The sequence below is a fragment of the Tauraco erythrolophus genome, chromosome 2 (genome assembly GCF_009769465.1).
Source record: "Tauraco erythrolophus isolate bTauEry1 chromosome 2, bTauEry1.pri, whole genome shotgun sequence".
Classification (NCBI taxonomy): domain Eukaryota; kingdom Metazoa; phylum Chordata; class Aves; order Musophagiformes; family Musophagidae; genus Tauraco; species Tauraco erythrolophus.
In genome coordinates, this window is record NC_141466.1 from 36,845,659 (window position 1) to 36,859,993 (window position 14,335).

A 14,335-nucleotide genomic window follows, 5' to 3' on the forward strand; every position below is an offset into this window, starting at 1 on the left:
GACTGGGAGAGGATACTGTAGCCTGCAAAGCCTACCTTACCGTGTGATGATATACTGACTGATTCTGGCATGCCAAGAAGTTTGTGTTTTGCCAAGACCTAGATGGCTCATTCCGGCTGACAGCCAGCATTACATACCTTTCAGTTCACTTCAGATCATTTGTAACGCTTGTTCAGTCTGGAAAATATCTCTTAGAAGCTGAGTGCTGCAATTTGTAGAGAAAATGCTTTATTAGTCCCTGTGCTTATTTATACTATCCTGCAAATAGTGGTGAGTGATTTTCCAAGCATTTGGAAAGTCACTCATCACTATTTGCAGGATAGTTTGTATGGAGCCCAACAGCCAGCAGTTTAGGGATTTACTAGTACCTTATCAGATCTGTAAACTCGAAACTTCGAAAATCTTAATTCTACAGGACATTGTGTTCATAAAAAAAACAAAGGCTTTATAATTTATCACTTTCATTTGAGAGTGCTGAATCCATTACTTAACAGGTTACTGAAAAACGTGACTAAATAAAACTCCCAGTTATGCCATGTCATCATGTAATTTATATTTCTTGTTTTTTTTTTCCTCTGTGGTGAAAAGCACACTAATATTTGTTTAGTCCATTACAATCAAAAAATAATTTAACAATGGTCTGTGAGATTCCCCTGTCTTCCTCACAATCAAACACTGTAAATTTAAAGAGGGCAATTTATATTTTTTTTAATACAGCAGAATGAATTTTGTAGGCATGCATTTGAACATATCTTTATGTGACAAAGTAAACATTTATCCATATTTTTACACTGAAAAGTGTCACCAAATGCCAGGACTGTGACAGTAGACAACGAGACAGAAAATACAATGAGAGTTACGTGGCAGCCTTCACCTGGGAAAGTCTTGTCTTATCGTGTGTACTACCGACCACGCAGTGGAGGCAGACAGATGTTTGGAAGAGTAAATGCTCCCACTACAAGCATAGTGTTAAAGCGACTTAAGCCACGAACTACATATGACCTCAGTGTTGTTCCAATTTATGATTTTGGACAAGGAAAATCAAGAAAAGCAGAAGGAACAACAGGTATGTATTGCAAGCTCATACATGATTTGATCATTAAAATTTTGTGCTTAAAATTATGATATGTAGAAAATATGGTGGAGTCTACCAGGATCATGAATTAACAGGCAAATTGAAGAAAATGTTAGAGTTTAAGAAGAGAGTTTGATTTGTTGGAAACTTCACTATAGCATAGCCTGAGCACGTTTTTTTGCTGTTGCTATTGAGGGTGTAAATACAGTGCAAAATCTGGTTGAAAGTACTGGACTTGTTTTAAAACACTATCATCAGAAGTCAAAGTGTTTCGTGAAGATGACAGTATATCAATGAACTACTAAATCAGGTGTTGTCAGTTGTTTCATACTTTGCCTTTTCCTCCTGGGTATTGATTAAATAGCTACCCAGCATCCTGTTACTTATATTTGTCTTCTTTGGTCACCATATTTTCTGTGGAAAACCTGAGGTAAGAGAAAGGGAGAGTAGGTGATTTTGAAGAGTCATCTGTGGAAGCCTGACGTCAGACACCATGGTCTTTTGGACAAGCTGTCTTCTCTCTCAGAAACTGAAGCTCTGAAACATTTATTAAGTCCTGGTGAGGGGATTTTTGCATGAAAAACAAAAGTCAGTTTCTACTCTGCCTTTAGTATGTGTGTGATGCTGGTCTTTCATTTTACAAGGAAATGTTCTCTTGCTGTCCAGATCAAATCAATCAGATTTAGAGTCAGTTTTTTACTTTCATAGAGAGAGCCATTATCAAAAGACAGCTTTTTTTCAAAATGTTTCTGCCCACGTGGGACTAGTGCCATTCACTGGAGTACACTGTAAATGCTTCATGCCATTCTCTGTTCTTTGAACATATATCATGTTGAATGATGGCTGGAACCTAACAGTGGAGATATTGGCACCTCAGTTACTGAAGGAAGATTTCTTTTTAAATAAAAATGTGATTGATGTAGAGAAGTAATGAAAACTTGATCAGCTCTTGACCAACACCTAGTTTTTCAATCTTGAAAATTATACTGAGATAAATCTCAGATCATCCAGTTGCTTTTGATTTTTTGACCTGTTTATCTTGATATGGATACGCTTCTGTGCTTTCAGAGTAGATAATTGTGGTGGTAATGACTCTTTGGAAGCAAGTGGAGTCTGAGCGATCTTGTTATTTGAAGCTGTTGTGATAATTCAGGGAGGAGTATCATGGGAGATGAGACAGAGAGGCTGTATTTCTTCTTGTGAGTGAGAGCGTATCTACTGTTTCTCAGCAGCATTCACAATCTGAGGACATTAATGATCTTTCTGCTATAGTTAGACAATGCATAGGCACAGAGATAAGACAAACTATCTTTTGTTAATTCCACCTTTGCACTCCAAAGCTATCGTGGTGACTTTGTGTTTACTCTAATTTCCATTTTTGCAATGTTGAGGTTATGCTGCTGCAGTATTTTCTGTGACGGCACTTTAGATTATGGAAAAGCTAAAAGTGATGCAGAAGCTAGCAGCAGGCTTGTTAACTACTCTGTGAGTACTGAATTGCACTGAGTAGCTACTAGTCTTCAGAGGAAATTGCTCTGGACCTAAAAACCTCAAGCCGTTTGGCTGGCACTCCTGAAGAATTGTTTTTTGACATACTGCCCTCACCTGTTGTTGGTGAAGTTGCTTGAGCGGCCAGGCCATGAACATGTAAAGGGAGACGACTCTTGGTGGGATCTTTGCTACAAAAGGGTCCTTGTTTCTATGCTCTCCATGCTCTGACCTATGGAACCCAGAGCTCTGAGGAAGCAGCTTAAGAAGTGATATTGGTAACTGAGTACTGGCCGGGTGTGACTTTTGCCTGCAGTAAATTCTGATTTTTCCAGTGTTGGTTTGAGTGGAAGCTGCTTCCATTTCTCTTTTTTTGGTCGATATGGCTCACCTACTTGTTGCCATTTAAAAGAGAAAGGGCTAGTCTATAGTTAATAGAGCAAAAGACTGATGGTGGTTAGTCCGCCTATCGCCAAAATTTAATGTAAGATCAGATGGATGTTTAAGATAGGTGAGATGAATCGCTATCTATCCCTCCATCCATTGACTGTAGAGTGAGCCTTGATAACAAGCTTTACCCACATACCTATTGGTTCGATAGCTAAAATGAGGTGAAGTGAATCTCAATTTTCCCCTTTTTATACTTGTCTTTATGTCAAAAGAAAGTCACAAAGAGTTTAGGGCTGCCACTAATACAGGATTTGCATATAGATTTTTACATAAAAGCATTTTTTTTTTTTTTCCGTAACCAGCCCCATTTAAATTTTTTTTTTTTTTTTTTCCCATCCTTGCAGCCTCTCCCTTTAAGCCACCTCGAAATCTGAGAACTTCTGATTCAACTATGTCAAGTTTCCGAGTAACCTGGGAGCCAGCCCCAGGGAGAGTAAAGGGGTACAAAGTAACTTTCCACCCTACCGAAGATGATGGGAGTCTTGGAGAATTAATAGTGGGGCCGTACGACAGCACAGTGGTATTGGAGGAGCTTAGGTATGGATAATAAATCATGTCTTTTTCTCTTTTTTAAGATAACTCTAGTTTAGGATTTTGTTTAATCATGATCTGGGATTCAAATGCCTAGCAAAATCTACTGTAAATAAGAAAGTAATTTTGTCAGTAAGCTACAAGGATCTTGTTATGCAGTCTCTGAAAGGCACCTGGTAGGGCTCTTTCAGAGACAATTCACAGCACTTGTGGTGTTCTCACAGGAACCAAATGAGGCAAAGATTTGGGCAGAGACTGTGTTCTGCATTTCACATATGAGAAAGCTAATGGGACACTGGAGAAAGTTGGGATTTCTAAAATTTCCTGCCAAAAAAGTTCCTTACCTCATGTTAAAAAAAGCCTAGTTCAGTTCTTGATTCATTTTCTCAGAGGCTTGAATTTATAAAGTAGGCTTCAGACCATGTCAAAATCCATTATGCAAATATACTAAATATATTAAAAATAGAATCATTAATTAATTGTGATATTAGACTTTATTAGTCTTAAATTACTTCAATGAAGAAGGCTATAGATGTAATGACAGAATCTAGAATCAGCTTTTAAATTGTCAAAAATTCTCTGCCTTGTGGAAGAGCCAGTCTTCGGGCTTCGCGTTTTAGCACCCTGTTTTCCATGGGGGATTTCTTTCTGTGAGGATTTCTGTGAGTGAAGTGTCAATATTTAGCTAGCCAAGTGACTTCAGTTACAGTGTATTTGTTTAACTATTGCAGGGCAGGAACTACCTATAAGGTAAATGTTTTTGGAATGTTTGAAGGAGGAGAGAGCAGCCCCTTGGTTGGACAAGAGATGACCACACTTTCAGATACTACTTCGGAGCCATTTTTATCTAGAGGTAAACATAAATGGATTGAGGAAAAGACACTCTTGGCTTCTGGATAAAAAAAGACCAGTAGTGTACCAGCGTTTCTTATAATTTTTCTAATGCACATAAATATTTATTTACAGGATTCAGTATACTCCCTACTCTGATGACATAACCTCTTGTCTGAAATGACCACTAAGTATGCCCCAGTTAACGATTCTAGTCCTCTGCACCCTTTACATGATCTCACAACGATGATAACTCAGGCAACCCATGTTTTGCTGATTACTCAAAGCCATCTGCATTGCATTTTCAAGCCATCCACATCTGTGTTAAATCACATAAGGTCAAATTCTTGAGCAGAGATCATGGCTCATCTACAGGGGTGTTCACAGGAGTAGAACAAAGAATGTTAATCAGATCTTTAGCCCTTTGCTTGTCCTTATATGGTGACTTTTAAGACTAAGATGTAATAATGAACAAAGATCTGATAGCTGGGAATGTCCCAGTGTTATTATGTCCTATTTGAGTTTATATGCAACATAACCACTATTTGGTTGTGGGGTTTTTTTGCTATAGAAGGAGGAGACTTAGTTCAAAAATGCAATTGTTGAGTGCTTTCCAGTATCTGTTTGGTAGATTCTCCCTGTGTAGCTAAACTTTCCAGCCAAAGTTTCTACGAATGTTATGATAGCAGCTCCCTTGGTATGGTTGATGGGCCTCTGCATGCTAATAGTTATGCCCACCATACTCTCAATTAATATTGGATGGAGAGAGTTTCAGGGCTCAGTCTTCCTTCATTGAAACCATAAAGAAGCAGCTCTCTGCTTCTTAATAGCCAAGTATACATGTAGAATTAAAGACTTTTCCCCTCTGTCATTTCAAGGCTTGCATAACCGTCAGAGATAATTTGGTGAGGAGGAAGAACCTAACTGCAAAGGCCTTTCAGAGTTAAATAAAGAAAAAGAATTTTCTGACAGTTGACTCTATAGTCTTTTTGCTTAATCTCTTTGATGCCTTGTTTCCACAATGGGCTGTGTAAAAAATATTCACCTCATGTAACTTTATTGACAACATTTTGAGAAACTCCTTAATTAATAACTACCCCACTCTGTCTAATACAAGAGAGCAAAGCAGAAAAAATACGTAACAGGCCATCAGTGACCTTAGAGTAATGCTGTAATAAGTCTGGCAGAAAAATAATTGCACCAAGAATGGTTTGTTATTTTTTATTAAGGCAGCTGTCATTTCTGTCTTTAGTGTTATATTCTTTAAGCTAATTAATTTTACTAATGCATGGATTTGAGTCACGTTTAATGTGAAAAATGAATTTTATGTCTGGAACTGTAAATGTAATAGTACATTATTTATTAATAGAGGAAAAAATAAAATCACCCTAGGTCCGATGCCTTTGCTAGAATTTTCCATGTGTGGAACTATGGTAGTTGGAAGAAAAATAAAAGTCAAAATAGTTTAACTTTTATATTGTACATGAAGCTAACTTGAACTTCCGTGTTAAAGTTATGCATGTAATTTTTTTTACTAACATGGTTTTACTTGTTAGTAACCCTACTCCCAACTGATTTTATTGTCCTGACTAAAGACTAGATCTATATTTTCTATGCAGAAGAGGATCATGCTTTTAACCCCCAGGTACATGGAATAGTTATATTCGTGAGTCTACAGTGTTGGATCAATTATATGGAACATATATGAAATCACAATATCTTTCAACTGTGATGAGTGTGGCTGATTTTTCTCAATGGGATTTCTTCCATATAAAGACCAGAAGCTCTGATGGCAGGAAGCCAGAAAATTTGCAGCTGGTAACACAATCTACAGGAAAAGAGAGAGAGCAAGGATTATTATTATTATTTTTTTCAAATGGCTGCGGATAAAATTATTGTGTCTGTCTGTTTTGTATAAATATTTTGTGATTTTCCTTGTGATGAAAACAATATGATGCGTGTTTTATTCTGTAATTTGTAAACCGAAGATATCTGAAATGACTTCCCACTTTTTCAGAACATTGCAGCTTTATATAAATGTTTGTTCTTGTCCTCCCTCTATCTCTTGACCTGTGTTTATGTTTGTGTATCTTCTTTAAATTGTATTCTTTCTTTCCTCGGTATGCAAACTTCTATACCGCCTGTATTACTATGTCTTTTTCCCCTGAAAATTCAGAAATGCTATTTATTTGAAAGTGGTTGTAATACATGCAATTAATTTCACTATTACGTAGTTGAAAATTAAGGAGTAGTTTAGCCAACCGTGACAGACTAAAGTACTGTAAGTTTGGATAATCTGATAATGCTTACTGCCATGTCAGTGGTTAGTCTTTTACAAAACCTCTGAAATGAAGTTATCAACTATCTTTAAAGACCAAACCAAACAATGACATGACAATAGAGAAGAGCACTGGCCTTGACATTTGTGAAGGTTTATTTATAACATGAAACATACATGAAGAAATTTATACAGCTTTTGCCATGGAACCAGTGACTAGTGTGAATAACGTTCACAAATAGGTCATACTTGACAGAGTGCCAGTGAATAAAACTAGAGCTGTTTTGGAAGTTAACTCATGACATATGTCATATAAAAGGATGGGGAAATAAAGCTATCATGCTAAGGCTATATATTTCTGGTTGAAAGCTATCATGTTAAGGTTATAATTTTTCTGGTTGACACGGCAGGTTTAGAATGTAGAACCAGAGCAGAAGCTGATATCGTGCTGCTGGTGGACGGCTCATGGAGTATCGGGCGGCCAAATTTTAAAACTATCAGGAACTTCATTGCCCGTATTGTTGAAGTTTTTGATATCGGTCCTGACAAAGTACAGATTGGTAAGTCCTCATATGTTGGAGGGAAAATGAAACATAACTGCTACACAGCCACATAATAACTGAGTAATGATGTTTTTTTTCCTAGGTCTTGCACAGTATAGTGGAGATCCCAGGACAGAGTGGAATCTCAATGCTTACCGAACCAAACAGGCTTTGTTAGAGGCTGTAGCCAACTTACCATACAAAGGAGGCAATACTCTAACAGGTATGTCACACTGCCGGGATTTTCCTTAAGCTCCAATAAAAACAATTATAGTAGCTGACTCCAATGTTGTTCAGTGAGCTCAAATTTGTCCATGATGAAAGAGCCTTACAGTTCAATTCAGTATGTTTGGAAGAGAACAGGTTTAGTATATAGACATATCAACTCAGTCGAAATCTGGAGGAAAGTGATGGAGGAGAGCTTGGTTGACAAAGAGCTTGAGCATATGAGAAGAAGAAGAGGCAATTCCATGTCAGGGTTGGGATGGAGACAAGGTGAGGATCTAGAAGGAAGACTAGAGTAGATCAGAGGTCGATGCATAAAAAGTAAGAGATTCGAGACTTTGAAAGGGCTGAAATGGTGTCAGTTGCCTGTAAGTCTAGATGGTGGGCTGAAATTAGATTCCAAGCGCTTCTAGGAGAAAGTAAATCGTGGAATGATGTTGTCAGAGTGAAATTACTGGGATAAAATCCTCTCTTTTGCTGTGACTACTATGTGGAAATTGTTTGAAGTGGTGGTTACCTTCTTTGTATCATGCTAGGAATGGCTTTGGATTTCATCTTGAAAAACAACTTCAAACAAGATGCAGGCTTACGGCCCAGAGCTCGCAAAATTGGTGTTCTCATCACTGATGGCAAATCACAAGATGATGTAGTCACCCCTTCAAGAAGACTGAGAGATGAAGGAGTGGAACTTTATGCAATTGGTAAGTATTATATGAAGAGGTGGTTTGTGCCAATTGCTTCCCGCCCGCCTGCTAAATGCACAGGGAAGTAACAACATATATAAGCACTTAAATGGGTATTCAAGAGTGTGTTTAGGGACTTAAGTGTTCAAGGCCAGATTGGATGAGGCTTTGGGCAACCTGGTGTAGTGGAGAGTTTCCCTGCCCATGGCAGGGGGGTTGGAACTGAATGATCTTAGAGGTCCCTTCCAACTCTAACCATTCTATGATTCTAAGTTCATGGTATTGTGTTGCGTGGCCATAATTTCTAACAAGTTTTGTTTTCATGTCTTTCTGTAAGGTATTAAAAATGCAGATGAAAATGAATTGAAGCAGATTGCAACGGATCCAGATGACATCCATGCTTACAATGTTGCAGATTTCTCCTTCCTGGCTAGCATTGTTGATGATGTCACCACAAATCTGTGTAACAGCGTGAAAGGTCCAGGTATATCACATTTTCAATCTAATCTATCCTTTTTCCATTTATGTGCTTGTACTGCTAATTTCTTTTTATTACTTACTGGGAACACTGTGTAGCCCTGGACTGTTTTTTCAGCTGCTGGTGTGAGAAAGTTGTGCAGACCACCTGCAGGCGTTCTTCCGTTCCTTTCAACAATGACTGTGTTATACCTAACACAGCATGACATGGCTGGACGTACCTTTTCTCCCAGAATCAGAAAGTATGTTGCCTGGTGTGCCACCTTTTGCTCATCGTGGCAGGTTCTCTGATGATACTCATCCAGTAAGGAAAATTTCAGCAGTCCTGCTCAAGTATTAATGTCTGACAGCCCAATAGCAAAGCCTGTCATGGAAAACAGTAATGTTAGCTGACAGTTCTCCAGTAAAATACTGGTGTTAAAGGTGAAGTAGGAATTGTTTGGTCTTGAGGGTATGATGGTGAGCTATCTCTTCACACAGCTGTTTTAGAATTCCTGAGAAAACAGAAACATAAACAAATATCTAAAGTGTGGTGTGTTTTTTTTTTTCCTAAGCAACTTTTTTATCTCATGTTTTTATTCCCAATGATATAAGATAAATTAATAATTTTTTAATTTGCTTGCACTTGTAGGTGATTTGCCACCTCCCTCTAACCTAGTTATTTCAGAAGTGACACCTCGTTCTTTCAGACTGAGGTGGAGTCCACCTCCTGAGAGTGTTGACAGATACAGAGTTGAATATTACCCTACCTCTGGAGGTAGCCCTCAACAGGTTGGTACTGTATGTTCATTTCTGACACTGTCCACAATAACCTTGGACTTCCACATCATAGTAATGTCATTCTGAAGTTTGTACTGTATATGGTATAACAGTAAATAAAAACAAGTTCCTAAGGTCAAGAATATCATGCCTTAGTAAACGTTACACAAAATTGCAAAAGGTCAGAGTATAAAGATGAGTTTGGTTGTTTTAAAGTCATGAAACCAAGAGTAAAATGTATTTATTCAAAACAATTGACTAATATTTCAAATAATTCCTTTCTGTTCGTATTCCAATGTCATATATTTGTTTAAATAAGTCTGTAGCAGAAATTTTCTAAGCATACTCATGGGTAGGCTCACTGTCCTTTTAGTACATTTTCTTGTTAATAGGAAAAAAAGACAGTGGGTGATGGAGGTTGTGAGGTAGTGCTTGGATTAATTTTGTATGATGGTACTTTGAATCTGTGCCGAAGCATATCCTCCAAACTGTTTAACTCACAGGGTCAAACTCATCTTGTGGTTATTACTTCTTTACACAGAGAGATAGTAACTGACAGCCCTTGATTCTAGGCAATCTGAACTGCTCATCACTCTCTTCAACCACACAGAACAGTATTTAGGACAATGAATTTAGGTGCCTCTGTGTACCTAACTCTGAACTTCCCATCTCTGAATGTGGCTTTTAAATCTTTACTCATATTTGACGCATGAAGAACTTAGTAAATCATGACCTCAAGATTTGGCTTTTGATTAAGGTTGGAGCAGTCTTTCCAGTGCACACTGACTTTACAGCTTGACTGCTTGCTGGCATTTCTATTCTGCAAGGTGTTGCTAATGCCATGTGCTGTAACCATCTAGGTTATCCTGGGTGTTTAAAACTTTTTTCCGAAGTGGTAATATATGTCCCTGGCACATTCTTTATGTTGCTGAGTAATATAAATGTGTAAATCATGTGAAAGCAGGATGCACAGTGAGCACTACCAGATTTATCCAGATTTATTGAAAACAAGTGCCTGTCTGAGGTTTCCCTACAGCTTGCTTTGCAAAAATAATGATATACTGTCAGACAAAATACATAGAAGTTTAAGACCATACTTATTTTTAGTTCCATACCATCGATTTCTGAAGAGTTTCACAGGGTATGAGTTTTTTTTTCTTAGAGATAAGATTACAAACGCATTTGTTATACAGTGGTTAACATTGTTTCTCTTTTATGTAGTTTTATGTAAGTAGGATGGAAACAACGACAGTTCTGAAAGATCTGAAACCTGAAACAGAATATGTTGTTAATGTGTTTTCTGTGGTAGAAGATGAAAGCAGTGAACCTCTAATCGGCAGGGAAACAACTTGTAAGTTAGAAATGGAATTTGAATTACTTGTTAACAGCCAGTTTGGCATCTGGGGAACTGTCCAGTAGAACTTTTAGCACCGTGGGCTTTCTTAGAGGAAACAAGATTTTTAATTTCAATGACCAAATTGTGTTGTGTTACACTGGCTATTCAGATCTTGGCTGGAAAACTTTAGCAAAGTGAAACTGTAGCGTGGTAAAAAATGTTTGTCCCAGCTTCTTTCCAGGCTCATAAAGCACGGCTGTACAAGACTGGAGAGAGAGATTCATAGATTCATAGATTTCTAGGTTGGAAAAGACCTTAGAGATCATCGAGTCCAACCATCCCTAATCCTCATTAAACCATATCCCCAAGTGAGAGACATGAATCACAAGACAGAGTTTATAAATTCCTGAGATCTGATCGTATACAAATGTGTACTTCTTCATTTTTATGCTAGATAATTAATTCCTGCTACTAGCAGCCAGAATACTATAGAAATTAATTCTAATTTTATTAGATTAACAAAAAGCCCGTTCAACACAATTATGTCACTTCTATGAGACGTAACTTCACCATATTTTCACTATATTAGCTGTCTACATGATTGATTTTAAGTATATTTATACTGAATGCAACATAGAGTGACTTTCCTGCCTCTTTAAGAACATAGAATGTTAGATGTTCATTTGCTTCTTAGATAGTTTTGTACTAGGTTTGTCATAAATCCTTAAAGCATGTACATGAATTTTGTGAATTCTGTGGTAATTTTTGATGTTTGTTGAATAATTTGAGAATAACAGAAAACAAGAAGTACAAAAAATCTTTTTACAAGTACAGATCTCAAACCAGTCATATTATTTCATATTAGAGCATTCATGTGAATTAATGTTGCTTTTTAGAATATTCAAGTGTTCTACTGCAGACTTGTAAGAAAGTTTTAACTGTGTGTATAGCATATCTGTAGCATATTTAAAATGCAATGACCATTACCTCATTCTTTAAGCATCACTTAAAATACCACTACTTGCAGATCACCTTTCTGCTCCCCATAGTGTACTGTAATACCCATGTGCATTATTCTCGGTGGTACTACTTGTGAAATATGAAAGGTGAAGAAGGTAAAGGAAATAATATATATTTTTTTATTTGACAGTGCCAATCTCTTCAGTTAGAAACTTGAATGTTTATGACATTGGATCAACTTCCATGCGAGTGAGATGGGAACCTCTCAGTGGAGCTACTGGTTATTTGTTAACATATGAACCTGTGAATGCCACAGTCCCAACTACAGAGAAAGAGGTAAGAGAATGTTGTCACTTCCTGTACTCTATCCGAAATAAATTAAAAAAAAACTGATAAATTTTCTTGATCTATCATAATAGTCAAAAGAGACTGGCATGTGCTTTTTGAAGTGCAGTGAACTTACTGGGATATTGTACACAATGACATCAGTCAGGAAGCTGTAAATATACTGTGAATCTCACAAACAAAATTCCCTGGAAGTTAAATCATTGCTTGCTTTTCTGCCATTGCTTTCTTCAGTTTTTAAACATGGTGTGTTATTTTTCATGTGCAGATGCGTGTTGGACCATCAGTGAATGAGGTGCAGCTGGTAGATCTCATCCCCAATACTGAGTACACTTTAACAGCTTACGTATTGTTTGGTGATATCACTAGTGACCCACTCACCACCCAGGAAGTGACATGTATGGATGCCTTGCTTTTTGCTTTGTTATTGCTTCCGCAACATTTAATTTTGATTTTATTTCATACAACAGTTTTTATATATTCTGTTTTGTTTAGAAGACCATTTTCCCAAGTTTTATTCATTTTCTAACACTCATACATTTCCAAAAGGTCTTAAGGCAATTTCAATGAAAAGGAACCCGCTATTAAAAGAGGAATAAAAGAGTTTTTTCCTTGAATAATGAAGGAAGTTTGCTTGACAATCTCAAGGTTATAGTGTTTTCACAAGGTCTCAGTTTTCCTTGCATTAAATTAGAAACCTTGTTCTCAAATTCAGACATTCGCTAAAGTATAGAAAATGCTAAGAAAACATGCCATGTCAAGAAAAAAATTAATCTAAACATGGCTTCATTTTTATACCTTTTCTTAAACATTGCCTACTGACAAAGGCATGTTTCTGGGCTAGATGCATGCAGTAAGGTTATTCATGTATTCTTAAAAAAATGTTAAACTCTTAATCATACATGAAAAGTGGCTGTTGTCACTAAAAGTTATGATCTTAAGCACTGATACCTCTTAAAGTATTGTGCTCATAATTTACAAAGGTGAAGCTGCTGTGGTTTATAACTATTTTTCTCATTGCTCGACAATAAGCTTCTAAGCTGTCTCGTCTAATAGCCAGACAAATGAACTTCCCAGAAAGATATTACCTCCTTTTCAATGAAATACAGGAAAAGAATTTAATTCCTTCTGTGAGAGACCTATACCTCTGCCATTAATCGCATTTTCCCTTACTACCGTCATTATTTTTACAGTACCTTTGCCTGGACCCAGAAGCTTAACAATTCAGGATGTTACTCACAGCAGCATGAATGTCCTTTGGGATCCTGCCCCAGGGAAAGTTCGAAAATACATTCTAAGATACAAAATAGCTGATGAAGCTGATATAAAGGAGGTAAATGACAGGAACATTTTTGAAAGTACTAGAAGACAGTTTTATTTTGAAGAGCTAGGTTACTAAAATAATAGTAAAAGTAGTATTACAAGCCACCATTGAGAATAAAGAACATCAGTTCATGATGACTGCAGTCAGGAAAGGGTGCTGATTTCTTGGAAACTGAATAAGCACAAAATAGGTTTCTTTGTGTACTGCCCTCTTTCTCCTCCTCCAGAGAGGAAAAATCCTCAAACTGCCTGGAGAATTTTCCTGTGCTTTGATAAACAGCCATTTCTACTCTCTGCCTAAGTGTTATCTTGCTAAGCACTAAGAATAGCTTACAATTAGGAGGACAGGATTGTGGAATAAGGGTGTGTTAGTCCCTTTGCCCACTGTCAGAACATGTGTGAGCATTGTTAGAGATGTCTTTTTGAGTTATGTGCAAGCTTTCTATAATTGCACTTCTAGGGATGAATCAGCTCTTGGAGAATTAAATGTGTTTTTGTAAGGGAAAGAGAATTTTCTGGAGATGCAGTCTGCATCTTTGTTTCCAAAAGACTGAAGCAGTGAAAGATCCACAAGGAGTACTGAGTACTTGAGTATTTGAGCCAATATGCTTTGCAAGGGAGTTAGCGGATAGCATTCAATAGTCAGGTGTAAATTTAGGGGTAAATGGCAAAATGTAGTGGGGAATACTTTTCTGTTTTTCAGTACAGGCATTTCTGCCATTTAACCAAACGCAGAGACAGAAACAGAGCAATTTAAAATTTTTAAGTTACCATTTTTATTCTTAGGTGGAAATCGACAGACTCAAAACCAGCACTACTCTCTCTGACCTTTCCTCCCAAACACTGTATAATGTAAAAGTTGTTGCTGTATATGATGAAGGGGAATCTCTACCGACAAATGCAGAAGCTGTCACTCGTAAGTTTCCCTAATAATACTTCTCATGGTTATTTTTGCCTTACGTTCTATTTAAGTTGTGTGTCTTGCAATATATTACTGAATTTAGGTGCTACTGTAATTTAATCTCTCTGAGA

The 14,335-nt window shown here is 37.2% G+C and overlaps 1 protein-coding gene across 1 annotated transcript in view; it reads left to right on the forward strand.

The window, feature by feature from the left end:
* Nucleotides 1–14,335, forward strand: part of COL12A1 (collagen type XII alpha 1 chain) — a 99,403-nt gene that overhangs the window by 32,170 nt on the left and 52,898 nt on the right. The window contains exons 14-26 of the mRNA XM_086608271.1: nucleotides 800–1,066; nucleotides 3,358–3,550; nucleotides 4,276–4,397; nucleotides 7,064–7,213; nucleotides 7,299–7,418; nucleotides 7,957–8,121; nucleotides 8,441–8,587; nucleotides 9,212–9,351; nucleotides 10,561–10,690; nucleotides 11,826–11,971; nucleotides 12,249–12,378; nucleotides 13,174–13,313; nucleotides 14,090–14,219. Coding sequence (XP_086464397.1) covers nucleotides 800–1,066; nucleotides 3,358–3,550; nucleotides 4,276–4,397; nucleotides 7,064–7,213; nucleotides 7,299–7,418; nucleotides 7,957–8,121; nucleotides 8,441–8,587; nucleotides 9,212–9,351; nucleotides 10,561–10,690; nucleotides 11,826–11,971; nucleotides 12,249–12,378; nucleotides 13,174–13,313; nucleotides 14,090–14,219 — 1,980 coding nt within the window. The remainder of the gene's footprint in view (nucleotides 1–799; nucleotides 1,067–3,357; nucleotides 3,551–4,275; nucleotides 4,398–7,063; nucleotides 7,214–7,298; nucleotides 7,419–7,956; nucleotides 8,122–8,440; nucleotides 8,588–9,211; nucleotides 9,352–10,560; nucleotides 10,691–11,825; nucleotides 11,972–12,248; nucleotides 12,379–13,173; nucleotides 13,314–14,089; nucleotides 14,220–14,335) is intronic.